The sequence below is a fragment of the Alligator sinensis genome, unplaced genomic scaffold (assembly GCF_000455745.1).
Source record: "Alligator sinensis unplaced genomic scaffold, ASM45574v1 scaffold647_2, whole genome shotgun sequence".
NCBI lineage: Eukaryota > Metazoa > Chordata > Crocodylia > Alligatoridae > Alligator > Alligator sinensis.
In genome coordinates, this window is record NW_005841832.1 from 4626494 (window position 1) to 4652362 (window position 25869).

General features: G+C 42.9%; 2 protein-coding genes across 4 annotated transcripts in view; both read left to right on the forward strand.

The window, feature by feature from the left end:
- Positions 1-8: 8 nt before the first annotated feature.
- EXTL2 (exostosin like glycosyltransferase 2) lies at positions 9-14606 on the forward strand. 3 transcript variants are annotated; one of them, XM_025197224.1, is made up of 5 exons: positions 9-381; positions 4104-4197; positions 8042-8469; positions 11081-11151; positions 11844-14606. In XM_025197224.1, exons 2-5 carry the CDS (start codon positions 4193-4195, stop codon positions 12333-12335), a joined length of 996 nt encoding a protein of 331 aa, XP_025053009.1. In that variant the 5' UTR covers positions 9-381; positions 4104-4192; the 3' UTR covers positions 12336-14606. The 3 variants fall into 3 exon arrangements, with proteins under 3 accessions (XP_025053009.1, XP_025053013.1, XP_006015047.1); XM_025197228.1 differs by lacking the exon at positions 9-381 and adding an exon at positions 405-1934 and having other exon boundaries at positions 8068-8469; XM_006014985.3 differs by lacking the exon at positions 9-381 and adding an exon at positions 407-1934.
- Positions 14607-25334: 10728 nt separating this feature from the next.
- The window catches only part of CDC14A (cell division cycle 14A), a 133181-nt gene continuing 132646 nt past the window's right edge, over positions 25335-25869 (forward strand). Inside the window, exon 1 of the mRNA XM_025197231.1 lies at positions 25335-25351. The gene's annotated coding sequence lies outside the window, so the exon portion shown is untranslated. The remainder of the gene's footprint in view (positions 25352-25869) is intronic.

Below are 25869 nucleotides of genomic sequence, written 5' to 3' on the forward strand. Positions count from 1 at the left end.
GTGGGGGTTGCGGTGACTGTTCTTCTCGGCCGCCCCTTCCTCCGCCACTTGCAGCCGGGCCCCTGGTTCAGCCCTCGCCCTTCTCCACCAGCTGCCCGGGGTGGGCTGCGGGGCCGGGGAGAGGCTCTGACCCGTCTCCGGGGACCTCGCTGCTGTCGCAGACAGCTCTGCTCTACAGAGACGCACAGAGCAGCGGGGCTGGAGGGACCCGCACAGGTCACATCTAGTCCAACCCCTGCCTGAGTCAGGACCAGCCGTATCCAAGCCATCCTGGACAGACACATAATCTAAACTCTGCATAAGATTAAGGTCAACCTTGATACAACACAGACCTAACACCCTGTCCGGCTTTACCAGTGGCAGGAGGACCAGGCAGCCAAGGTCCTGCTTCTATGAAATTTTGTCCGTATATATACCCAAGAGATCAGGGAAGAGGCCAACCCCTGCTGTAGAGGAAGGCAAGCCCCCCAGCGGGCACCAGCTGACCATTGGGGCAAAATTCTTTCCTGACTTGAAATATTGTGATAGGTCTGACTCCGTGGAGGGGCAGGACCCTTTAGCCAAAAAACTGGCTGTTGTTCCAGCAGGAGCATTGGCACAGACCAGTCAAAGGTCCCCAGCCTTTGCCAACACTCAGTGCCTCTGAGTAAGGTGAACAAACAGGGACATCTGTAGCAGAAGGACAGGGGCAGGTTGGTGGGGACAGCCAGCAAAGCCCAGAAGAATGGGAATTGCCCATAGTAGACCATAGTTTTATATCCCACGCATATGCATACGTAATGATACATGCATGTATAACTTGTATATAAATAATGTAGGAGTGATGTAGTAGCCATAATCCAGAAATTATGAGGGGCAAGTATTTGTTAGGGTGATCTCTTTTATCAGACCAACTATGTTGTTAGGATGAAGTTAGATAAGCTTTCAAATGTAAGGCATGCTTCCTCAGGGACCTCACATTCAAAAGCTTGACTAACTTTACCCCAGCAATATATTTGGTCCAATAAAAGATACCAGTCTAAGAAATCCGTGCCTCTCACATATGTTATAAATCATAGTTATTTTCATGGGCTTGTAGAGATTGAAGAGACCCAAGTGCATAGCAGCTACTTGTCCATAGTTGGTATATGTTGGTGCAATCTAGATTACGCACCTAGTCCTGCAGTCTGTTAGCCCAGGGGAAAGGGTGTAAAAATGTTTTAACCTGAGGCTATGCAGAAAAAAGAAAACAATCCTTCACATGGTAACCACATTGGTACAGCTGTAAGGTGGCAAGACATCCTTAGGCAATGATTTAGCAAGTGGTGTACAATTGCTGGAAAGGGCATATTAATATACACCCCCACACATCCCTTTTTAATACAGGATGTTGAAAACCAAACAGTAGGTTTGCAGCTGGCAAAGGGTTTTGATTGCATCCCAAATGTGCATTAAAGACCTGACAGAAGCAGTATGAGAAGAAAAAATGGTTAATCGTTTTAACATCTGTTCTTTTCTGATGTGCAATATTCCCTCTGTTCTGTCATTTATTGCTTTTAAAATATTGGCATTTTAATTGCTGGGGTTCAAAGCAGCCCTTGTCGAAAGCATTAGGCATGCAAATAACCCAAGTAACAGTCCAAGCTGCTTTAGAGTGGGGTTGCATAAGCTTTTTTTCGGTGGGTCTGAAAGCATGAATCTGAGCCTGCTGGGAGGAGGAGCATTTGCATCCCACAGGAAGTACTATGTAAGAGAAGGGGAAGGGAGTTCAGGCTTGTAGCTGCCCAGACTGCTGGACCTTTTAGGTTGTGTCGCTGAATTAAAAATCCAACCGATGCAAGCTGCTTGAGCTTACCAAAATGTGCAGTCTCATGATCCCCAGTTACAAAATTTCAGCTCCTGTTCATGTTAATAGAGGCTTAGAAAAATAACTGGCTCAGTCTCCTTCAGTCCAGGTAAGAATGCAATAATATGGAAGATATGTTAAATGTAGATGATAGTCTGCATGTTGTGCAGGGGCTGCTAAGTGAATATTATTTTTTAAAGCAGAACTGTTTGCTTTCATGAAGTGTCTGCTAATGAATAGATAGAGAAGAGGTATACTGTTTACGAGGGGACAGCCCTTTCAGGAAAACTCCTTTTTTTGGAAGGAGGATTAAAATGCTGTAGCTTGGCTCTCTTCAGCTTTATTTTCTTTAGTTTTGTTTTAAAGAAGTAAATGTCTTCCATAAAGAATATTTTGAGACTCAAATTGTTGAAGAAGCTCAACTGTGCTGGAATTTTAAATCTGATATTACAGAATTCTTTAACATAATCAAACATAAGTACTAAAATGATCTTTAAGCTTTTAAGTAGAGATTCATATAAGATGATATTAGCCTTCCTAATCACTCAGCTCATTCCATACAACTGAAAGACAACAATGTATGAGAGGTCAAGAGTTTTATTACCACAATAGCAGCACTGTTTGCATTTTCAATATGGTTTGAAATATGAACTAATTACTCTCCACAACAGTCTTGAAAGCATCACCACTAAGAGTCTGCAGATGGGGAAATTGTGGTCCATCTTTTTAAGAGAGCACCTAGATATTGGTTGCATTGGTTTGTAGGTGACCAATTGATGGGTGAGACACCTTGGGTCAAATAAATGCTAAGCAGTTGCAACTTTTACTGATTTAATTTCAAGTTGTAGCTTCAAAAGTCAAATACAGTGGTCTGTCAAGCTGGACACCCACAAAATAGGGGGAACCAAAGCCAGGAATATATATTTTTTAAATAGCCTAAGTGACTGCGCCAAGGTCAAGGAAGTTAGTATCGGAAACCAGAAACTAAACTGAGCAGGATCCGCCTTCTACAATGTCTGATCGGTAATCTGGGATATATGTTAGTAAAATTGATGCAACCTAACATGAGGTATTTTACTAAGATTGGAACAATGGTTCAATAACTTGATGCAGGCTCATCCTCTTCTAAAATTCTGTACGTTTGTTACTCAACCATGGAAAGAGATACCTGTGTTCCTCACACTGACAAATTTAACAAAAGCCTGTTCCTACTAATTTAATTTTCCATACAAATACATTGTATGCTGCTGTGCTAGAAAATCCCATCCCTGCAATTCACAGCTCTGCAACAAAATGTTCCCCCTATTATTATTATTTGTGGTATCAGAAGTCCCAGCAGACACACAGGACAGAAAACTGTCCTGAAGACTTTTTATAACCTAATCATAGCGGGATTAAGACCCCAATCTTGCTACAATCTCTGGGCAGAGAGCTCTTTTCTTCCCCCCACCCCCCAATCCTTTATTGACAGAAATCTTTTGTCTAGTGCCAGCCTGGGAGTCTGTGATAGAATTCAGAAAATAATCTGGATTTCTTGGGTTGCAGTGTAGTGCTTTGATCACAACATCATCTTTTCTTTGCATTACTGCACTTTTACTTACATCCCCATCCCTGCCTTGCCTTCAGACAAGATAGGAAAAATCTTTAAGTCAGCGGGCCACCATAAATGCTTTACTTCAGCTTGTAAAACAGACAATAACCATGCTAGAAAAAGAATAGAAAAAGAGTGCAACATTATGATGGCCTGGATCAACTGTGATTGTGGTTTAGGAGTTTTGCAATGTAGTCTAGTGGATGGTGTACTACTGGATTTGGAAGACGTGGGTTCCGTTCATAGCTTTCTAATTGACTTGTATGATTCTTGGATACATCATTTCACCTGCACTCTCTGTTTCCCTTTTCTCCCATTCCCTGTTTTGCCTATCCAGATTGTAAACCCTTTGGGTATGGTTTGTCTTGTGTAGTATGCTACCAAGTATAATTGGACCTTGGGCCATAATACAAATTAATACTGTAACAGCCTGAGAAATTTGTTTAAGATAAATATTTTTCTTTCTGACATACTGGCATAGCAACATTTTGTAGTCTTGATGAAGCCAAGGAAAATTTTACAGCTGGACAAAGGAAAAAAGACTGGACAGTTGCCAAAAATATACATTAGTCAGCTACTGAGAGGAATGTTTGCTTTATTTATCTATATATAATTTTAACAGGATCTTGGTTGCTCTGTGGGTAAATGCATGATCGTCAATTACATAATCCCCTTCATTTTCAACAGATCCAGAGACCTCACACAGCTAATATACTGGTATTTTAAGCAGGCTCTTCCTATTAGACAAACCAAAAATCCAATCCAAACTGGCATCAATGAGGTAAGTATGTTGTTTTTAGAGTAAAAGAATGCCTTTATTCAAATGGTGTCACACTGAGATTTTTAAAACTGTTCTATATATTGGGGAACTAAGTGATTGCATATGTTGACTCGAGTGTAGCTATCTTGACAATAAAAGAAGTAGAGTAAATGAACGTGACACATCATTTTTTTTTAATTTACCTAGGATACCTGTGTGGGAAAGAATGGTCTCTGTGTACTTGCTTTATGAGGGAGATGCATCTAAGATAATGTTAAGGAGTTAATAGCGATTGCTTCTAAAACAGATTAGGATATAATTGATCAAAACACTTATCCTAAGTTAACGTGCAGAAAATTTTGCCAAGATCTTATAGCCACATCATACATTTCAATGTTGAAACTAAAGTTGTATCAGCAAAGTCATTTTACATATCAGATGATCCTGGTTTAGGGCTGATCAGTGTATATACTGATATACAACAATGATAGCTAATATCTTTGGGGTTTCTTACTTCTGTACACATTATTTTGTTTGAAGAACGTACTAATTACAAAATTGTGCTTTAAGATGATTTTCAATTGTCTGTTCAAGGCAGATCATTAAAACTATGCAGTAATCAGAAAAGAAAAATTAAAAAAGACAAGCTACAAAGGCACACTGGAATACTACATATTTCAGTAAACAAAATAAAACCAAATCTCAGGTATTCCAAGATGGGTCAGATTTAATAAGGCATAAAACTTTCTTTGGCTACTTTTGGCCAGTATCTGCTTCTGCGTATTCAGTTTAGAATGTCCAGAAAGCCAACTAAGTGCCATGAATCATTCTTAGAATATTGTTTTAAAACAATTTAGAATAGCAGTTGGGATTCCCCTCTATTACAGCAGTCAGATTGACATATTAAATACATTTAGGCAGGAGCCCATTACTATATGCTGGATCTAGGTTTTGAATTAAAGTTCTCTCTTTGTTTTGGTGCAGCAGCACTGGATTGTACAATAAACTGACTTTCCATGCAGTATAAAATAAATGGAAGAACACTGAACCATGGGTGTTGTTGTTTAAATCTAATTAAACATTTCAATAGCCTGCTAAATAGAATAATAGAATACAGAGATGGAAAAGAGCTATTTGAGCATCTCCTATATCTTTCTTCCAATTCAAAAGTTATAACACACTTGCTTGTATGTAGTCCAAATGTGTTGGACAGTCATTCTCATGCTTTGCCACTTTACCATCTCTCAGACTGACTCTGGTATCAAAAGATAATGCAGTTCCTGTCAAGTTTATAGCTTCCTTCTCGTAAGCATTCTTGAAAATGTTCTCAATCTGTCCATGGTAGAGAACTTTCTTGGCCAGCTTCATAGCTGTGTCCTTGCACATTCTTGGCTCAGTGTACCACAAGGATGAGAGGCTCTGCATCTCAAATGGTCATCTCAGTTTGGAGCAGTTTAATTAAGCTTGTCTAGAGCAATGCTGTAACTACTGCATTAATGAGCAGAGGTCTCTGGAGCAGTTAATCCAGCACTTTTCATGAGCATGAGCTTCTTAAAAAAACAAACTATATAAACAGGTGTAGACAACAGCTGTTCAGGTCAAGCACTACCATTTACTGTACACTTGTAAGGAATCTAGCAAAACGGACCCCAACTGGATTGGTCTCTAGCAATTACCAAAACATATGTAGTAAGTGATGCAAAGAGGACGTGGTGAGAACAGGGGAGTTGTGGGCTGGATGCCCTGCAGTGATAGTTCTTAACTCTGTTTTCCCTCACTATCTGTAAACACCTGTCTCAGCAAAATTACCTGGCATGAGGGTCAAAGTAGCTATATTTGGACTTTAGGACAGCTACTTGCTACCACAGTGGTTGATTCTTAGGCATTTGTACCAGCTTTAGATCTTTCAGTTAGGTCATCAGGGTACCTCATACTTTGGAAAACGGCCCTTTTTGAATCCATATTACACCATGTGTTGTTTTTCAGTGGGTGGCTTGTGGATTAACTCACCATAATCCCAGCAAGAATGCATTTCTGGAACATTTTAGAGAAGATGAGAAAATGTTTTTTTGCTTTACATGATGATTAAAATAACATTTTAATGAGCTCCTTAAACTTTGCTGGCAAACTTTTGCTGACAAGGATGTTTATTAATTACTTGTACTGCAGTAGCACCTGGAGTTCCCAAACCAGATTGCGGGTCCATTGAGGTAGACACTGTACAAATATGAACAGTTCATACCCCCAAAAACTTGCCAACTAAACAGGAAAGATGCTTTAAGGGTGAGAAGAAAATGAGGAAGCACAGAGAGGGCAAATGATTTATCCAAGGTTATACCACAAGTAAGTGGAAAGATCAAGAACAGAACACTGCTCTCATGCATGTCAGTCTGTGTCCTAGCCACTTGTGGTAATAGTTTATTTACAGCTTTTGCTAAACAGATATTGTAGGATTAATAATAAACATATATATTGTATAATAATAACATTACATGTTTTGTGCTTATTGGTAAATACAATAAAATTACACTCTACTAATTTAAACAAAAGTAAAAACAAACATAATATATGATGATAAATAAAGCAATATCAAATAGTAAAATTAAAAACAGGGAATTCTGTTTGAGTTTGGCCTTTATACTTTGTGCAAATAGTGTAAATATACATATGAATTGTAGGATAGGCTGTACATTGTGAAGAGAGGAGGTCCCAGCCACTAGACAATGTTGGGCTCAGGATAAATCTAAGAAATAATACTAAATTTAGGTTTTACTATATCTGCCCTATGGATTTTAGTTTTGTTTGGTAATGGGTGTCAACGGTAACTTTTTCCTCACTGCTTCTGTAACTGGTTTTAAGGTTGGTTGCCATGTGGAACTGGATAATGCACTTCTAGGAATAATTTCTTTAAAAACATTTGCTTTTCCTCCATCATACCTTCAATACAGTTCATCAAATTGCTGTATCCAAAGTATGTTGATTGCAATCTAAACACTGAAATAAGCAGTTCAGACAACTGTAACCAATAGGTCACAGTGTGCAAACATGATTTGGCTAATCCAGATGTGATAGGAGGGGGTTGTGCTGCTTGCCGTCTTTCAGCATTGCCATGGCCATGGTCATAGTTTCATGTTTGCGGTCATCACAGTTCAGCAGATCCCAGGTCCACCAATAAAACATCCAAGTCTGTCAATTGGAAAAGATCTATCGTTTTGCATGCAGCACTTGACAGGTGGAAGAAACGAGGTCCAGGACACTCAGGTTGTACTGGAGGAGATGGTGCTTCTTGCTATTCCATCTAATTTCCCTGCCAAGACTGAGTCTGTTTCCTTGCCAAAGGCAGAGTCCCTGCAGTTTTAACAGGGAACCTGAGGACTAGGTTTGATCTTCTGCACAGTTTGCTTTCCAACTCCAGTGACAAAGAGGTTGCTGAGATATTTCCACGTTTGCCTGTAGCATCAGAAACGTAGTTGTTAGCAGTGTAGACTAGTATATGAGAATGAGAAACTGAAAGGAACTAGTATGATCAAGTCTGAGACTATTTCATTTAGATTCACTCTCATTGCTGCAAAGAGTTAACCGAAGGTAATAGTGAAAGTAAAAAACAAATTATATAAGTATTGCCTTGACATTATAGCTTAAAGCATGTTTTAATAGTTGAAAATAATTGTACCAAACTATGAAATCCTCCTTATTTATTTACTCATTCACTTACTAAGGCAATAGCCCAAATGTCTTTTATGGGAATTTTTCATTGATGAAGTCTTCAGGATCTTATCTTTGTTAATTTTACACTGAGCTGACTTACCACATAGGTACAAAACTAATGACTTTTCCTTTTCCATTGCAATTTTTGTTAATAAAGGTGTTATCCCATCTGTAAACTTCCAGGAAGAGTTATGGGAATCCGACTACTTCATTTCTCTTCTGTGGTGATCCTTGTCTTACTCCTTGTGGCAGGTGCCTTAACGGCTTTACTTCCAAATATTAAAGATGACAAAATGCCCAATTTGCGAAGGGAGCCAAAATCCCAGAGCCAATCTGCCTTGGATTCATTTACTCTTATTATGCAGACATACAATAGAACTGACTTATTGCTCAAGCTTTTAAATCATTATCAAGCCATCCCCCACCTGCACAAAGTGATTGTTGTATGGAACAATGTTGGGGAGAAGATACCAGAGGAAACGTGGAATTCTTTAGGACCCCATCCTGTCCCTGTGGTCTTCAAAGTGCAAACTGTGAATCGCATGAGGAACAGACTCCAGATTTTCCCTGAACTGGAAACAAAAGGTAATGAGTGTCTCACTTCTGTAGCTACCATTGTTGCTAGGCTAACAATATTATTTCCACTTTTTATCACATCTGTCATTTTTTTTTATTATTCAAACCAACTGTGTATTTTATCATTACAAAATAAATCCCATGGATTGAGCGTGTCCGGAAACCAGCAGATGTTAAGCAATTCTACTGAAGAGTACAGGGAGGATGTAAAGAGCCTGCACAGTGCAGCAGGGAGTGTGGAAATCCAATTGGCTGCAGGTTTGGCACTTTCCCAGAAGCAGTGGCAATCCAGAGGTTGTGTAAGAAGTACAGCATATAGGAAGGTGGTTTTATAAATAATTGTTTTCTGGTCCAGTGGTAATGGGTTGCTCTGTTGCTTCTTTCAAGGAAAGATGAATGCAATTTAGTCTTTCACCCTAATCCAGTATTCCTCCCTTTTAAAGATGACTAAAAATCTGGTATTTAAAAAAAATCCAAATAATTTTGCTGCAATTCACTAGTAACCTCTTACCACAGGGTTGTTTGGGTTTTTTTTGGTAGAAACCCACAAGCTCCCTCCAAGACTTCTACCTTTGTCTGGCCTATATTCCAGTCTATACTAGTGTCTTTCAGTATATTTATCCTGCCTATTGACCATCTAACTAAAGACTTTCTGAGGTCTTTGCATAATAAGACCCAACAACACCGTCCTATTTCCTTCAGAGATAACAATCCATAATAGGTCACAACTCTTACCCAGTCTTATGGGGTGCAAACAGAAGTCCATCTCCCAGCTGTAACTCAAAATATTTTTGCTAAATGTTTTCAGTTACAATGTTACCCCAGACCAAACAGAAGTTCACTGTTGGTTTCAGGGCAAAGAGGGATCTAGCTGTAGGCTGAGAGCCTGCAGCCAGGTTCCCAAAGCAATGTCCAGGCTCTCTGCCAATGCTCACTGTTTTCAGAATGGAAGGGAGAAAGGCAGCAGAGGGAGCTCATTTTTGGGGCTCCCAGCTGGTGCTGAAGAGTGGGGTGGGTGAATTGGAGCCCGCCCCCTCCAACCTCAGGGGGAGCTGCATTACACCCACCCCATCCGGGGGGGGGAGGTTGAAAACCCCCCAGACTAGACTCCCTCTGCTCCCTTTTCCCCCTCCTATTCTGATAACAGGGACAGTCTGGGAGCTTGGCACACACAAGTTACAAAAGATGCTACATTTTGTAACATCTTTATCTGGTACCTCATGCAATGAGGGGCCAGATTTTCACTCAGTCAGCCATTTTTTTAAGCTGTTTGCAGCCGTTCACTTGTGTTTGGTCATTGGTGATGCGTAGGGGGTGAATGTGGGTGCACGTGCACCCCCTGAGATCGGTGGTGCACCCCCTGAAAAAAGCACCGCTGACACTGCCAATGGTGCCTGTGGGCGGTTGTCACTTGCCACCCCCCCCCTTGCTGCCGACACCTCCAGCGGTGTCTGTGGGTGGTCCCCGATCACCACCATTGGCCACCACCGACACTGCTGGCGGCGTCTGCAGGTGGTCACCGACAGCTGGTTGGCGCTCGCCATCCCCCCGCTACTTCTGACACTACCATGGCCACCTGCAGGTACTCCCCACTCTCTGCCGCCACACCTCTGCCGCCATCTGCAGGTGGTCACCATACCCCCCAGACTCCAGGGGCATGCCGTGTTCATGTGTTTGGTCATGGCTATAAACTGCTTTCTTTGGCCAGATCAGGTGAAAATTATCGCTTCTATGGGCACCCTCATCAGTCTTATTTGAAAAGGGAACACTTTTATTTCACGGTGTCTTTTGCCAGCATGCATTGCCACTCAACCTATACTTCTCAAGAAGTCTTTGTAAACTACAGTTCCCAGGCTGCTTTCCTGCTTGACAAGAGTTGTACTGATCTATGAGCTTGTCTTCAGCAAGCTACTATAAAGGAAGTTTGTTTCCTCCCTGAAGAACTGAATTACACATCTTGCTTTCTCTCCTGCATAAAGTCCACTTGCAGCTTTTAGAATTTAAAGCCAGAGGGCTTTATCCTATAGTTAGTAATAGTGAATTTTATCTATGGAATATTATAATTTAGTCTTCTTTGGTCTCAAGGGAGTGGTGTATAAATACTTATGAACTGATGTTAAAAATAGTTATCTGGAAAATTATTATAATTAAACAGACTGCACAGAATGGTATTTGATTTTTCCTTCGTTGTAGAGTTATCCTTTACACAGTATTAAAAATCTGTTAGGACTGCAGACTGGTTGGCAATTAGTGCAGATTTGTTATATTCTCTTGCCAAAAAATTGGAGATTTTCCATTGCACAGCTGTTCAGCCATGGTACAGAACTTTTAAGGCTGCAGTGGTGTTTTTGATGCACAGTGGCAATTGTGTTCTAAACTGTTTATTTGTGTCAAGGCTACAGATCCTTTTCACTGTAACTTTAACATATAAGTAAGTAGTCTTTAAAGTGCATGATGATTTAGTTGTGCATTTCATCCTAATGTTTAAAGGAGCTGCATGGAAAATTGCCGTGCATTATATAGCACCAGTAAATGCTCACATATTTGCTTTTTCATGATTTATATTTTCCTCTTTATGCTCATTAAAAAATAAAATATCTTTTCCTTTTCCCCCCTTCAGCTGTTTTAATGATGGATGATGACACACTAATTAGTGCTCATGACCTAGCCTTTGCCTTCTCTGTTTGGCAGGTAATGTTCGTCTTTTGCAGCTTGCATATGATCAGTGGGATATATATACATTTTATGAAAGGGAAATATTAATTCAATTAGTCGTTGCTCTTCCAGATAGTAATATCTATTATATAGATGAGCAGTTGCATTCTAAAAGGGGAGACACTGAATAATAGTCTTTTAATTATATAAAATTATAGACTGCATATCTAACCAATTTTTACCTTTTTCTTAAGTTTTCAAATATGTTTGAAATATGAATTAACAAATCATGCATAGCAGTAAATATGGTCGGTTTCATGCAGAAAATAAAGTGTTATTTGATTTTGGAGGCTACACATTGTGAATCAGAAGTATTTATTCTTTTCACTATACAGTGATTTTTTTTGTATATTTATTTTTGATCCCAAGCTTTCAAATGGGTATTAACTTCAGCCAGATGCTACTTTGCTCTGTATGATGTGAAGGATATTGGGTCAGTTGTAGATCATGTTTATTAACTTACAACTAGCTCCATGTTGTATAGACAAGAGGATTGTATAGGTGATAATATTTTGTATTCTTTGAATCTCCCCCCAAAAATAAATTTCTGTAATTGATAACCTCATAAGAGAGTTTCATATCAAAAGGGTTTTTTTAAAGCTATATTGATCCACAATTTAACTGTAGCAAAATTAAACTCCATACTGTTTTTTTTTATTTCCTTCTAGCAATTTCCAGATCAGATAGTGGGCTTTGTTCCTAGAAAGCACATTTCCACTCCTTCAGGTATATACAGTTACGGCAGCTTTGAATTGCAGACACCTGGATTTGGAAATGGGGATCAATACTCAATGATTTTGATAGGTGCAGCATTCTTCCACAGTGGATACCTAGAACACTTTCAAAAGGAGCTGGAAGCTGTCCACGCTTTAATAGATGAAACACAAAACTGTGATGATATTGCCATGAATTTCCTAGTGGCAAAGCACATTGGAAAGTCTTCAGGAGTATTTGTGAAGCCTGTTGACATAAGGAATTTAGAAAAGGAAACCAACAGTGGTTATTCTGGAATGTGGCACCGTGCAGAGCACTTATTACAAAGGTCTTACTGTCTAAACAAGTTGGTTAATATTTATGATGGCATGCCCTTAAAATATTCTAACATTATGGTTTCTCAGTTTGGTTTCCCTAACTATGCCAATCACAAAAATAAAATGTAAGGATGAAATGTTAAGAGAGTATGAGTTAAACATCAATTAGTGAGTTTAAGTTAGTGTAAATTAGTGTTTTGGCTGAAAGGCCTGAAGAAGCTATACATTACTTCAGCTTGGCCTCCCACACAGACAGCCTCTGAATTTTGCCCATAATACTTTTGCCCGTAACCTTTCTTTTGTTTAATTTTTCCAGAGTAAGTTGTTACAAAAGCAAAAGAACTCTATATATTTAATAATTCATTTTGATAACACAATATTCTTCCTCTGTTATTTAAAAAACTCTTACCATCCAAATTACAGAGCCAAATCTTCAAAAGTGCAGGTAGGCATGAACGTATGCTTTTTGGAGATTTTTTTGTTTTGTTTTGTTTCTTTTTAATGTAAATACCTAGTTAAATAATGTTTTGACATATGCTTGTTTTATGTGTTGAGACTTCTCAACAATTCTGGTGAAAAATGTAAAGGGCTCCAGCAAGCTGTTGTGTTAGTCTCTCTTATTAATGTTTTTAAAGTTATAGAAAAAGGAGAGTCTCAATATTAAACACATGTGGAGGCATTTTCTACAACACCTGCCAGTGCTGAGTTAGTGGAATGTTATGTTGCTGATGCAACCTTTTTCACTATTATTCCTTGGCCCACAGTTACTGGGACACCGATCAGTAGCTGAAAAGCAAATATTGTTGATGGCTAATTCAGAGAAGAACATTGAATGCTTAATGTATGAATCAAAGGAAATGTAGATAATAAATGTAAGATAATTACCATGTACAGTAGACATCCAAAACAGACTTGTGCCATATTTACTACTTAGTACAGTCTGTAGACTTTACTTCTATTTCAGTATTTTGCACATGCGTTATGTTAGAAAAATTTGCCTGAGAAAGCTACTCATGTTTTTAAGAATGTTTTCAGTACAGATATATTTTGTGTCTACCCAATTGTTTTGCATCTGATTCAGAATGTACATTTTATAAGTTTACAGGTCAAACATTATTTTAAAATATTTTAATTAAAGATGTTTGCTCCATTTATCTCCCCTTTCAAATGGCAAAGCTAACCAACTTCTGTGACAGTAGAAGATAAAATGTCATGCATCTAATGGATAAACATTAGGAGGTATGCTTCAGAGTACAATCTTGCACTGACCAGAGTTGGGTCTTTTCAACCTGTGAACTCTGTGGCCACACATGCCCTAAGTAACAAGTCAGTTTCTGAGAGTGTTTGTCAGCTTTGGATTCCTTAACAGGTATTGCAGATACTTGACTGTAATCAGGAGTGGGTTGGTAACCTACAGTCCTCAGAGGCATTTTACCCAGCCTGCAAATTTGGGGCTTCAGAGATGGGAGCTTTTTCCTGGGACTACAAGAAGAAATAGTGGTGGCTGCTGGGTCCTAGTGCCCGATCATCTGTGTGTGATCTAAGCTGGGTCATTCCAGCCCACAACCTAAAAATGTTGCAAAGTGCTCTTTTAAATGGTAAGGAAGACAGGACAAAAACCAATTTAATATAGCTACAGAGCATGTTCTCCAGCTGTGAAGGACATGAGTGGGTATAAAGGCACTATGGCTTTAAGCACTGATAAAATTGGATCACCGGACCATGGGGGATCCAAGACTCATAATTAAAAAAATGTTTAGTCTCATCTACACTAACACTTAGATCCCCCTGAACCACTACAGAGAGAGAGCTGTGGCAGACAACCACTGTCAGTTAGGAGGAATCACTTTCCTTCTGCAGATGTGATTCCATCCTTCTAGTAATATGTTAGTTGAATAACAATGATGCTTAAATAACATCACAGGCTGATTCTGGGCATTCTTTTTATGCTTGTTTTGTCGTTTGTATTATAAGGACTTGTTTTATGTACAATGCAATCTTCCTAACTTTAGGGCTTTTATAAAGTGTAGGTGGCAAAGTGTGTCTTAATGTGGAGACTTAAAGTCTGCTTACTGCTTTTGTTGTAGTGATAAAAGTAGCTTTTAATGATGACATCTGTAGTGATAACCAGTATACAGATAAATATCTGTGGTCTTTCTAACTGTGTATTTCCAATGATGCAAACCTTCTTACAGTAATTCATTGTGCAGTATTTAACTTAACAGTGCTTCTGTAATTTCTACTCTGTGCAGTATCAGCTGGAACTACCAAGACTCACAGATGGTGTTTATTTCACTTCTAAAATATAAAACATATTATTTACTCTGCCAAATCTTAGTGGATTTTTTTCTTTGTTTTGTTTACTCTGTATTGGTTCATGAATTAATAAACCTTTTATCATAGTGGTTAATTGATTTGTAGCATTGTTAATATGTTTATGTATGTTTTGAAACTATTGACAGAAGTTTAAAGTCTGTGCCCTCAAAATTTGTGTTCAGAACCAATGCACTAACAATTCTTGCCTGTTTGCTGGAAGTTGGGGTAATTTTGTGTACTATATACTCAAGACATTGTCTATTACACAAATTACACTAATGGTTTGTGAATTGGACAAACATTTGCCTTTCAAGGGAGGCAAGGTTTTTTGTACTATCTTTTATTGGATCAACTCTATGGTTGAGAGAGATGTTGGACAAGCTTTGAGGCATAAAGTACCATTCTTTAGGTCTGGGCAGCTTTTTCCAGTTTAAATCTGAAAAAGGATACTCTGGGCCTGAACTTGTCCAACATCTCTCTGTTGGTCCAATAACAGATGCCTCACATATTTCCTGGACCACCATGGCTAAACCTACTTAAGCATACATGTCAAAGGAAAATTAATTGTTAAGATTCAATTCAAGCCCTAGTTATCCTTCTGTACCTAGGAACTGAAAGTCTTTTAACTAGTTGGTGATTTTCACATACTGGTATATCTGCCATCACTCTGAATGGGCAGTAGCTTCTAGTACTATACATTGGAGTTTGACATGGATATAAGGCAGTATTTGACCATTCACATGTTATAAACAGGGCCTGGTTTAAATTGTGGGATCAACTTCTAATATTGTGTACTGATCATGGCAGGGGCTACCATTTTCACACCTAGATCATAGTACCCCTTCTCCCAATCCTCCTGATTGGCTAAGCGGGCAGGTTTAGGGCCAGGTTTAATAGTAGCAGCAGCGGCTTTGCTCCCAGTGCCTCTGATCACTGCTGAAAAGCCCATGCCCTACCACCCTCACCTCATTGGAAGAGGCAGGAACAGCAGTGGCGGTCCTCTGCCCCCATTGTTTCTGGCAGAGATTAAATTCCCTTTTCAAAAATGCTGCTCTGCTCAGCGTTGGCCATTCAGCACAGAGGGATCCTGGAGGGTACTGCTTTACCTGTCCTGGGCTGAGATGTTCTTGCCTTGATGTCTTTACTGAAGGCTGGGAGCAGCATGATTAGAGCAGGGAAGCAGGCAGGCAATGATGTCACTGCTTGAATAATGAGGCCAAAAGCCTCCTGTTTCCCTGATTGGCTGCTCTTATAGCCACGTGTGTGTGTGCTGACTTCCCGCACTCAGTTTCTCCACATGGTCAGGCTGCTACTATCCATTGAAGGTGAAAGGCTTTTTCCTGGGCTTGGAAGCTGCTGGCTGCCTTAGAAAGCACTGGTGCTGGGTAGAGGAGGGGCTCTTTGCTCTTCCACATGTGTATTCTCTGCCCTGCCCCCATCCCCCAGTTTTCCCACCCAGATGAATAAACAGCCCCTTTCCTACCCAGTTCCAGGGCTGTTTGCCAAGGCAGCCCCCAGGTGCCCCTAACCAGCCCATATTTTAGTTTTCCTGCCCAGAGGAGCAAACAGCCCTTCCCCTACCTATCCCCAAGCTCTCTCCTCCCCTGGGCTGCTATGCTTTTGCTGCTGTCTGGGAAATACTTTCATTGCAAGGAATGCCACAATGTAGTTAGTGACTTGCTGGAGTACTCCCCAGCAAGCAGCCATATCGTGGCACTTTGTTGCAACTTGCATTTTTCGTGAAAATCACTTAATTTTGTGATGTTTATGAAAAATGTGAAACTGGGATTTAAACCAGGCCCTAGCTATATGTCTTAAACATAAGAAGCAGTTTAATGTTTGTTTTAGCATTAAGTATATTTTCTGACATTTGTCACACACAGACCTCTTACCTACCACTTCTAAGGAAATTATAATATTCAATGGAGAAACGGCCCTTTTTGGACTGATGATTATGGCAAGAAGTTCAAACTTATAATTCACCAAAGGAATTTTTTTTTTTTAATTTTAAAAAAGAAAAGCTAAGCCACATGAAGTCCATCTTTTGGATAGATTCTATTCCAACTTCAAGGATGTTTCGAGGTTCTTGCTTTCGGACTGAATTGGTAGATGAACAAATCCTGAGAATTAAGGGCAGTAGACTATGGGGAAGCAGTTAATTTTAGATAAACTCTTGCCATTTAAATTTGTACTGTAACTTGCTCCTCAGGTATAAATCTTGTGGGGAAGTAAACCACCTTTGCAACTTTAACTTGAATTGTTACCTACGCTTGCAAGTAATCTATTTTAAGTCAGGTAAAAGTGAACCTGATTTCAGCCTAAGAGACTAACATGAAACAGATGCACTACCTACACCCTCGAAGTCAAAGCTGTAGAAGCAAATCAGAGCCAAATAATTTTGATTTCTTTGCATCCCAGTCTGTCCATGCTAGTAATGTAACTGGACATTACCCTAGAATATTTGAACTACGACTGCATGAGAGAGAGACTAACTCAAATGATGAAATAAATGCTTTTTGCATTCACTTACATAATACCTGAATTGTTAAATTATACAGTACATTCCTCTTGGATTCAGTAGGAAGTATATTGACTCCAGAACTTGACAAGGCTTGTTACAACAATGGGGAAATATTTTCATAGTCTTTCGCGAGAATGTCTCACAATGTGCAACTTGCATGCATGGAGAAGCCAAAGGTTTGTATATATGGTAGCAACAGCCATTCATTACTGTGTTCATTGGCATAGAAAATAGGACATGTAATCAGAGGGAAGGTGGGTTGTCAGCAAGTTTTTTGGGTTTGGTCTCAGTTTTTATGTTACCCGTCTGTGACTCCTCAAAGTTGTTAGTCCAGGGTTTAAACATGGATGTGCAGTATAATGTGCCTAAATCCCTATTTAAAAACCTTAATTTGAAACGCTGTTTATTAGGATATAGGCACCTAACTATAAGCATCCAGTTGCCAATCTTGACATGATACTGTTTCAATTTCCCCATCTCCACAAAGAAAATATTGATCTCTTTCCTTGGGGTCATATGAAAAACTATTAATTAACATGTTGAAAATTGCCATCTTGATAGAAGGTGCTTCTATGAATTTTAATAGTTTCTATTTAACAAAATAATATGTCAATGCATGTTTTCTAGTGGTATTTTCTAAACTTCACATTGGAATTGTTTTGAAACATGACAGCCCCCCACAGACATGCCCTATAGCAGGGATGTCCAAATTTGTCTGAGCTGGGGACCACATACTGCATAGGCTATGCACTTTGGGGGTGGCCCCCTGAGATCAATTCCACTGCATAGGCTACACCCACAAGCCCCCACCCACAGCACATGCGCCATGGCAGTACATGGGCTCCCTGCCCTCTGCTGCACAGTTTGTGGTACTGTTACATACCCCCTGGGCCCTTCTCTACCACACCACAGTGGGAGAGGTGGCCTCCAGGATCCATGGCCACCCAACTGGGCAGCCCTGCCCTACAAAATTTAGTAGTCACAAAAGTAGAGTATGCTGGGGGGGGGAAACCTGAAAACCAGGGTTTTTAGTGACTTATGTTTTTTATTGAATCTTCAAGCAAACCTATGAGTTTTAATGGGAGATAATCTGCCATTCAATTTGGTGAATGTGTTTAAAATTTACATAAGTAAGGATATAAATATCCTGCAAAACTTTTATGAAAAATGCTTATTTACAGAATATGGCCACAAGATGTCACTGTTACCCAGGTAATAAGACAATCAAATGCACTAAAATATTACTGTTAGAATTTGCTATCATAGACTTATAGTGGATGTTTTTGCCAAGAGGAATTGTATTAATTTTGAAAGCTAGTGTTCCACAACATCAACTCCATGAGATTACTCATACAGATTAACAAACACGATAGTGCAAGTGCAGTTGAATAGTTTACAGATTATTTGTATGTGTAAGGAAAGGGCCTTTACTGTTTGAGAAAGCTGGAGTCTTTGAGGGAATCAATCAATTTAGCCACTAAGGGGGCATGATATGCAACTAAAATAATATGTGTGGGATTGTCAAAACTCCTAGGGGGCATCCAGACAAGCGTGCATGTGCCTCTTGCCATGTCACAAACCCCTTTGAGACGCAGTAAGAGGCATGTGCAGAAATTAAAAACTGTTCCCTGCTCTGCAAACTTGCAGCACGGGGACAAAATTAGACCCCAGGTGGGGTAAAAAAAAACCTCTCCGCAGAACAGCAGGGCAAGACACAGTCCCAGACCGTGCCTGGAGCAAACACAGGAGTCAGTTTTGGCCAGAGTGTCTGTGTGGTGCTCCTGCTGCCCCCCAGTACTGTCCAAGGTAAGTTAGGGAATGGAGGTGGGGAGGTTTGTGGGTATAGGTGGGTGTGAGTTTGTGTGAGGGGTGGCAGGGGGATGTTGGGGGGGTGTTGGGAGTGGATGGGGTTCTTGGAAGCTATGGGGAATGAGAAAGGGGATAGGGAGCAGTGGGGTGGGGCATATCCCAGTGGGGGACATGGAGGGGCTCAAGCCGGGGCTGCCACACACATGCCCCCCCCGACCTGTTCCCCACGGCACCGGTGGCAGCAGGCAGCATGGCTGTGGCTCTGATGCTGGCGCAGCAGGCAGTGTCACAGTGCTGTGTGACCCAGGCTCCTACATGATGAATGGACCTGGCCTGGCCCGCTAGTGCATGGCCTTGGATGGGCTGGGCCAAGTCCATTCAGCATGTAGGAGTCCAGGTCACACAGTGCCACGTTATTGCCCACCTCTGCCTGCAGCAGAGCCACAGCCAGGCTGCCTGCTGCTGCCGGCGCCAGGGGGGCAGGCGTATGGCAGGGCTGCATGGGGTGGCAAGGCGGTGCTGGGGGGCAAGTGGCCGAAGCTGGCGGCGAGTGGTGGGACCCAGCCCAGCCCAGCACTGCGTGACTCGCTAGTTCAGCTTTGCACCAGAGCGGGTTTTGCGTCTCCTGTGCAAAGGTACACTATGTGCATGGCCTGGGCTGGATCGGGTCAGCAGGGCTCATTGGAAAATGCGCCCCACCAGCCCGATTCAGCCCCGGCCACACAGCTACTGTGCCTTTGCAAAGGAGCCACGCAATCCGCTCCAGTGCAAAGCCAGACTAGCGAGTCATGCGGCGCTGGGCCAGGTCCTGCCGCGCGTCATCTCCCCACCTGCACAGCGGGGCAGGCAGTGCTGCTGCCAGAAGCCAGACTTGGCACGGCATGCAGGGACCATGTGTCAATCTGCACTGGGTCCTGTCGGCACTGGGGCCACTCACGCTGCATGAGGGCCCCAGTGCTGGCAGGACCTGGCACAGCTCAGTGTGCGGTCCCTGCCGGACAGTCGATGTGCTGTGTGGAGGGGCTGCACCCTGTGGGGGCCAGGCCCCACCCCTCCTGAACAGAGCCCCCCAGAGGGTCCCCCCACACCCAAAGTCCCCCCGCAGTCACTCCACACCCACCCACACACCAACCCACATCTCTCCATACCTACCCACACACCCACCCACCTTGCCAATTAACTGGCATATTTTGTTATCTGGCACCCCCCATTCCCCATGGGTGCCAGATAACAAAGCTTTTGCTATATACCAATAAAGCATTTGCCCAACTGATCAATCCCTCTCTGTCTGCCTCTCTCTCTCTCTATATGTGCATGTGTGGATAGAATGGTCTTTTGTTCTAATTGTGGAAGAACATGGATTTTGGGGTATTTAAAAAAAATGGATTTGGGATGCTGCTGCAGCAGTCCAGCTGGCACAAGGGGTAGTGTCCCCAGATACCAATTGGCCAGGCCCCAGAAGCTCCTAAGAGGCAGTAGCCCTGAGCTGCTTGCTAGGGCAGCTTTTTATACTGGTGCTGGCCCCAGGCTCTAGCTCCCTCTGGCTGCAGATCCAGGAGGAGCCAGGCAGGGTTATTTTGCCCAAAGTGGCACAATTTGCTCCACAACAAAGTGCATGTCCAGGCACATGTGCTGAGGAAAAAAGACATGGCTCAAATTTGCAGTGCTTCTATCTGAGCTGCTGCAAGTGCGCGTGCCTTCATGTGTGGACATGCCCCTTGAGTGCAATTAATCTCATGGATCATTGACTCCTATGGCCTAATCTGTGAGATATGTGAATGTGTTGAATGTGCACATTCGAATCTAAAGTTTATTTGTGTTGAATCTGCTAGTGGCAATGAATGCATACTTCTACTTTAGGCAGGCAAGGTTCTTTGAGTAGATGTGATATTTTTTATTAGAACAACTGAGTAGTTAGAAAAAAGTTCTTAACAAGCTTATGGGTGCAATCACCCTTCTTCAAGCATAGGAAATTTCTGCTATTCTACTTTCTGCTGTTCTACTTTACATATACTTCTACTTTATGTTTACAGTATATTCTATGTTTGCCAGTCCGGCAGCACTTTCCCACATTTGTATCTGGAGTCAGTTATCTCTGAATGCCCTTGGACAAACAAAGCATACCCAACCCTATCAAATTTTTCTGCAGAACCAGTTCATCCACAACCTCTGCAGAACCAGATTCTCCCCCACCCCGCTTCTCCTGACAGTTACACTAGCTCTGCTGGGGAGAGTACAGGTTCTGCCACTGTCCAGCAGCTAGCCAGACACGTTTATGGGGATTGAGCCAATTGTACCCCTGCCCCTCCATTCAGCTTCAGTCTGAGTCCTAGGAGTATCTCTGATGATGGGTAGCTGGATCAGGCCCAAATCCAGTTTGGAGGATTGTTTTTTAATTTGGGGCTGGCTGATATCCTTAGGCCATAACACATAAGAGACAGGAAGGGCCTCAATTACATACTTGGGCTGAGCCTTGGGCTGGGAAGCAAAACTGAATGAACTGAAGGCAGCCCATGCCTCCACTGCACAGCCAGATTGGGCTTGGAGGTCCCTTACCACATGTTGGCATCAGGTCTGGACCTACCCTGCATGCCTGATATAGTGCAGAGGGGCATGGCCTGTGGGGCTCCCCACAGACCCATCGGGAGCCTCATGTACTGGATGACATGGCACCAAGGGCCAGATCTGGTCCATGGGTCATGGGTTGAGCACCCCTGATTTAAAGCAGTAATAGAAACACTGTAGAGACCTGCTAAAATCAAGAGCCAGGAAGACTGTAATGCTTAATTTAAGGAAACTTGTGCATGTTGATTGTAATGTAACTTGCATTTTACAAAACCAGACCTGGGAAATGGAGATTTTATTCTGGAGCTCCAGTCGTGTGGTGAACAATTAACACAGAAGTATGGGTGGAAGAAAATGAGGTGAGGTAGTATACATGACGACACACCAGAGGGTTTGCCTATAGTTGTGTTGTCTGGGAGAACTGATTGAATCTATGAAGTGGTGGTGGTAGGAGTCAGCAATACTGTCAGATAAGAAGCTAAGACTATAGTAGAGTAGAGAGGAGCTCACAGGTAGGAGATAATGCTGTGCTGCTTTTAATATATCCCCCATTTTTTTGTTTTGTCAGGGAGGAGGAGACAGCCCTCCTATTTTCTTTTCATAGTTCCACCAACCTGCTCTCCTCCTGTATGTGGGCAGATCTAGAATTCTGAGAAATAGGAGGGGTGGGAATGCATGTGGTGAAGTGCCTCATCACATATAACACAACACATCTGTGGACGAAGGGAGACCAGTGAATGTGGTATACCTTGATTTTAGCAAGTCTTTTGATACGGTCTCCCACAACATTCTTGCAGGGAAGCTAAGGAAGTACAGGCTGGATGAATGGACTGTAAGGTGGATAGAAAACTGTCTGAAGCATCAGGCTCAGAGAGTAGTAATCAATGGCTCAATGTCTAGTTGGCAGGCAGTATCAAATGGAGTGCCCCAGGAGTCAGTCCTTGGGCTGGTATTGTTCAGTGTCTTCATCAACAACCTAGAAGATGGCATAGAGCACACCCTCAGCAAGTTTGCAGGTGACACCATGCTGTGGGGAGTAGTAGATATGCTGCAGGGCAGGGCTAGGGTTCAGAGTGACCCAGACAAATTGAATGATTGGACCAAAAGGAATCTCATGAGGTTTAAAAAGGAAAAGTGCAAAGCCCTGCACTTAGGATGGAATAATCCCATGCACCAGTACAGGAAGGGGGTTGACTGGCTGGGCAGCAGCTGTGCAGAAAAGGACCTGGGGATTAGAGTGAACAATAAGCTGAATATGAGTCAACAGTATGCCCTTGTTACCATGAAGGCTAATGGCATACTGGGCTGCATTGGTAGGTGTGTTGCCAGCAGGTCAAGGTAACTGATTATTCCCCTCTATTCAGCACTGGTGAGGGCACATCTGGAATATTGTGTTTTGGGCCCTTATTACAGAAAGAATGTGGACAAATTGGAGACAGTAGAGTGGAGGGCAACAAAAATGGTGAGGGGCCTGTGGCACATGACTTATGAGGAAAGGCTGGGGGACTGAGCTCATTTAGTTGAGAAGACTGAGAGGGGATTTAAGAGCAGCCTTAACTACCTGAAGTAGGGTTCAAATGAGGATGGAGCTAGACTGTTCTCAGTGCTGGCAGATGACAGAACCAGGAACAGTGGTCTTCAGCTGCAGCAAGGGAAGTTTAGGTTAGAAATTAGGAAGAATTTTCTCACTAGAAGGGTAGTAAAACACTGGAACAGGTTACCCAGGGAGCTGGTAGACTCTCCATTGTTGTAGCTTTTTTAAGACCTGGCTAGACAAAGCTTTGGCTGGGATGATCTTGTTCGGGATGGTCCTGCTTTGAGCAGGGAGAGGAACTAGATTACCTCCTTAGGTCACTTCCAATCCTAATTTTCTATGATTCTAACGCGTATAATTTTCTCCTATGGATGGCCACCAAAATTTGTCGCCATTCTCTGCCTGCTCCATGGTGGTATGTGAGTGGTGATTCTCAGTAATGGATCGATCACAGAACCCTTTGAGGTTAAAATGGGAGTTAAGCAAGGCTGTGTCATCACTCCAACAGTCTTCTGAATATTCCTTGCTGTGATGTTACGTCTGACCACCAACAAATTTCCAGTCAGAGTGGAGCTAAACTACTGAATGGATGGTAAGCTGTTTAACCTCAGCTGACTACAAGCCAAAACCAAGACCACCCTGACCACAAACACTGAGCTCCAGTATGCTTATGATTTGTAGTGTGCGCTCATTTGGAAACAGACCTTTAGGCAATAGTCAGTGTCTTTACCAAGGTATACAAGAAAATGGGACTGACACTTGATCCATGATGAGACTCTGGAGAACACTGAGTATTTCCTGTACTTCAGAAGTCATTTCACATAGAAGGTTGACTGACAAAGAAATCCAACGTTGCCACAAATGTGCAAGTACAGCCTTTGGATGCCTGAATAAATAGGTGTTTGATCAGATCCGAAACCAAGCTCATGAGCAGTTGTGATCCCCACCTTGCTGTATGGAGCTGAGACATGGACAATGTACAGGAGACATTTAAAGTTGTTGGACACGTACTGTCAATGCTGCCTGTGCAAGATCCTCCAAATACAGTGGGAAGAGAGTTAGCATCCTCCTGCAAGCAAACATGAGTACCGAGACAACGATCATCTGGCATCAACAACATTGGGCTGGCCATGTCATCCAGATGTCTGACTCCAAACTCCCAAATCAAGTTTTTTTCTCCCGGCTCAGCCATGGTGTATACTCAAGGTGGGGGGTGGGGGGAAGGGGGGTGTAGAGAAAGTGCTTTAGGGATGTCCTCAAGGCCAACTTAAAAAATTCAATGTTGATGTCAACTCACAGGAGACTATCACCTAGGACCACCCCAAATGGAGAAAGTGTGCTGCAGGGATCTCAGTACTTTGAAACCTCACAACAAAAGGAGATGGAAACGCAGGAGTGGCAGAAACAGCATGTTGGGGACCAACTAAACACATATCTGAGCTGCAGTAGAATCTTTCAATCCTGGATAGGCCTCATCAGTTATCTTCAGACATATAGGTAAGATAATTATGGAAGACAGTCATCCTTGACTGTGAGGGATTGCTGAAGAATAAGGTATTTGTCTTCAGTTTTAAAAGATACTAGTACCTACCTTTCCTAATATGCTAGGGACCTAGGGCTATATTATTCAGTTTGAGATTGTTTTTAACCAATTCCAGTAAGTGTTTTTTGCTTCAATCTGCAGGACTGTGAAACAGGAGCTTCCCGTGCAGCCTACAGACAGCAGAATTGAAGAAGAAAAGGCAACCTGATTGGTGGAAGACCCAGACCATTAGAAAGGAGAGAAGCTCATTAACACCTGTGGAATGGAGAGTTTAGAAGGGATGGGGATGATTCTAATGAGCTACAAATTCAATCCACTCCCTCAGCACTGCCTGACCCGGGCAGGGACGACACACCACCGCACGAATTGGAGCAACTGCCCTGGGCTCTGTGCTTTAGGGGGCCCTGTGGAGCTGGGCCAGCTTTGCCTCTGATGGCTCACCACAACCCCCCTCCCCCACGGCTGATTTCCCCTGGGCCCCACACCCTGCTAGGAAATGCTGCTGCTGCTGCCAGGTGTGATTTTAAATTTTGGGTGGAGCAGGAATCAAAGGGGGCTGCAAGTGCACCAGTGCACCCCTGCCCCTGTGCCATCTGACAACACCGTCCCGCCTTCTTGCTTGGAAATCAGGATGGGTCAGTGCTGGGCAGGGAAGACTGCTCTCTGCAGCTCTTCTTGCTTCTGGCAGGTGGAGGAAAAACACGGGCAAATCTAATGTCTTCACTGTTTGCTATAGGGCTGAAGAGCTGCCAGGGGGACCCCTCTTTTGCTGAGCCTAGGTCGGGCAGTAGTGAACTCCGTTTGAACTGGAAGGAAAAACACAACAACCCAAGTTCGAGGCCGGCGGGGGCCTAAAGGTACGCAACGCTCGTCAACCACAGCAGAGGCCTGAGTTCCGTGCTTTCCAGCTCATGAAGGCTTGCAACTTTCCCAGCTGTCTCACGCCTCAAGTCCCAACCGGACTCTGACAAGACCTCAGCGAGGCCGCGCGGCTCCGACACCGCATTGGGCGGGCTCCGACAGGGGAGCGCGGGGCCGGAGGAAGCTACACTGAGAACAGACGCCAGGACTAGCCCGCAGCCGGGAAGGTCACGCGGGTCTGCGAGCGCTGCGCCCAGCCGTAGTAAGAGTTCCGCAGGCAGCACTGCCCCCCGCCCCGCGGGGCATGGGACAGCGCCTGTTGGCTACGAGCGCGGGATCGCAGCTTGCGATTGGTGGAGCGGGCTGTCCGTTAGCCAAAGGGCAGCCTGCCCCCGCAGGCGCTGGCGGGACGCCCAGTACTCCGTGAGGGGAAGGTCCCTGCCTGGGGTCGGCGGCGCCCCCGGTACCTCCCGGCGGTGGAGCTCTGGCTGGCTCCCGGGCGCGGGAGGTGCCG

Bases quoted from the DNA above. Each gene is read 5' to 3' on its own strand.
- EXTL2 (XM_025197224.1), top strand. The intron at 8,470-11,080 runs GTAATGAGTGTC...TCCCCCCTTCAG, and splicing joins CCCTGAACTGGAAACAAAAG to CTGTTTTAATGATGGATGAT. The intron at 11,152-11,843 runs GTAATGTTCGTC...ATTTCCTTCTAG, and splicing joins TTGCCTTCTCTGTTTGGCAG to CAATTTCCAGATCAGATAGT.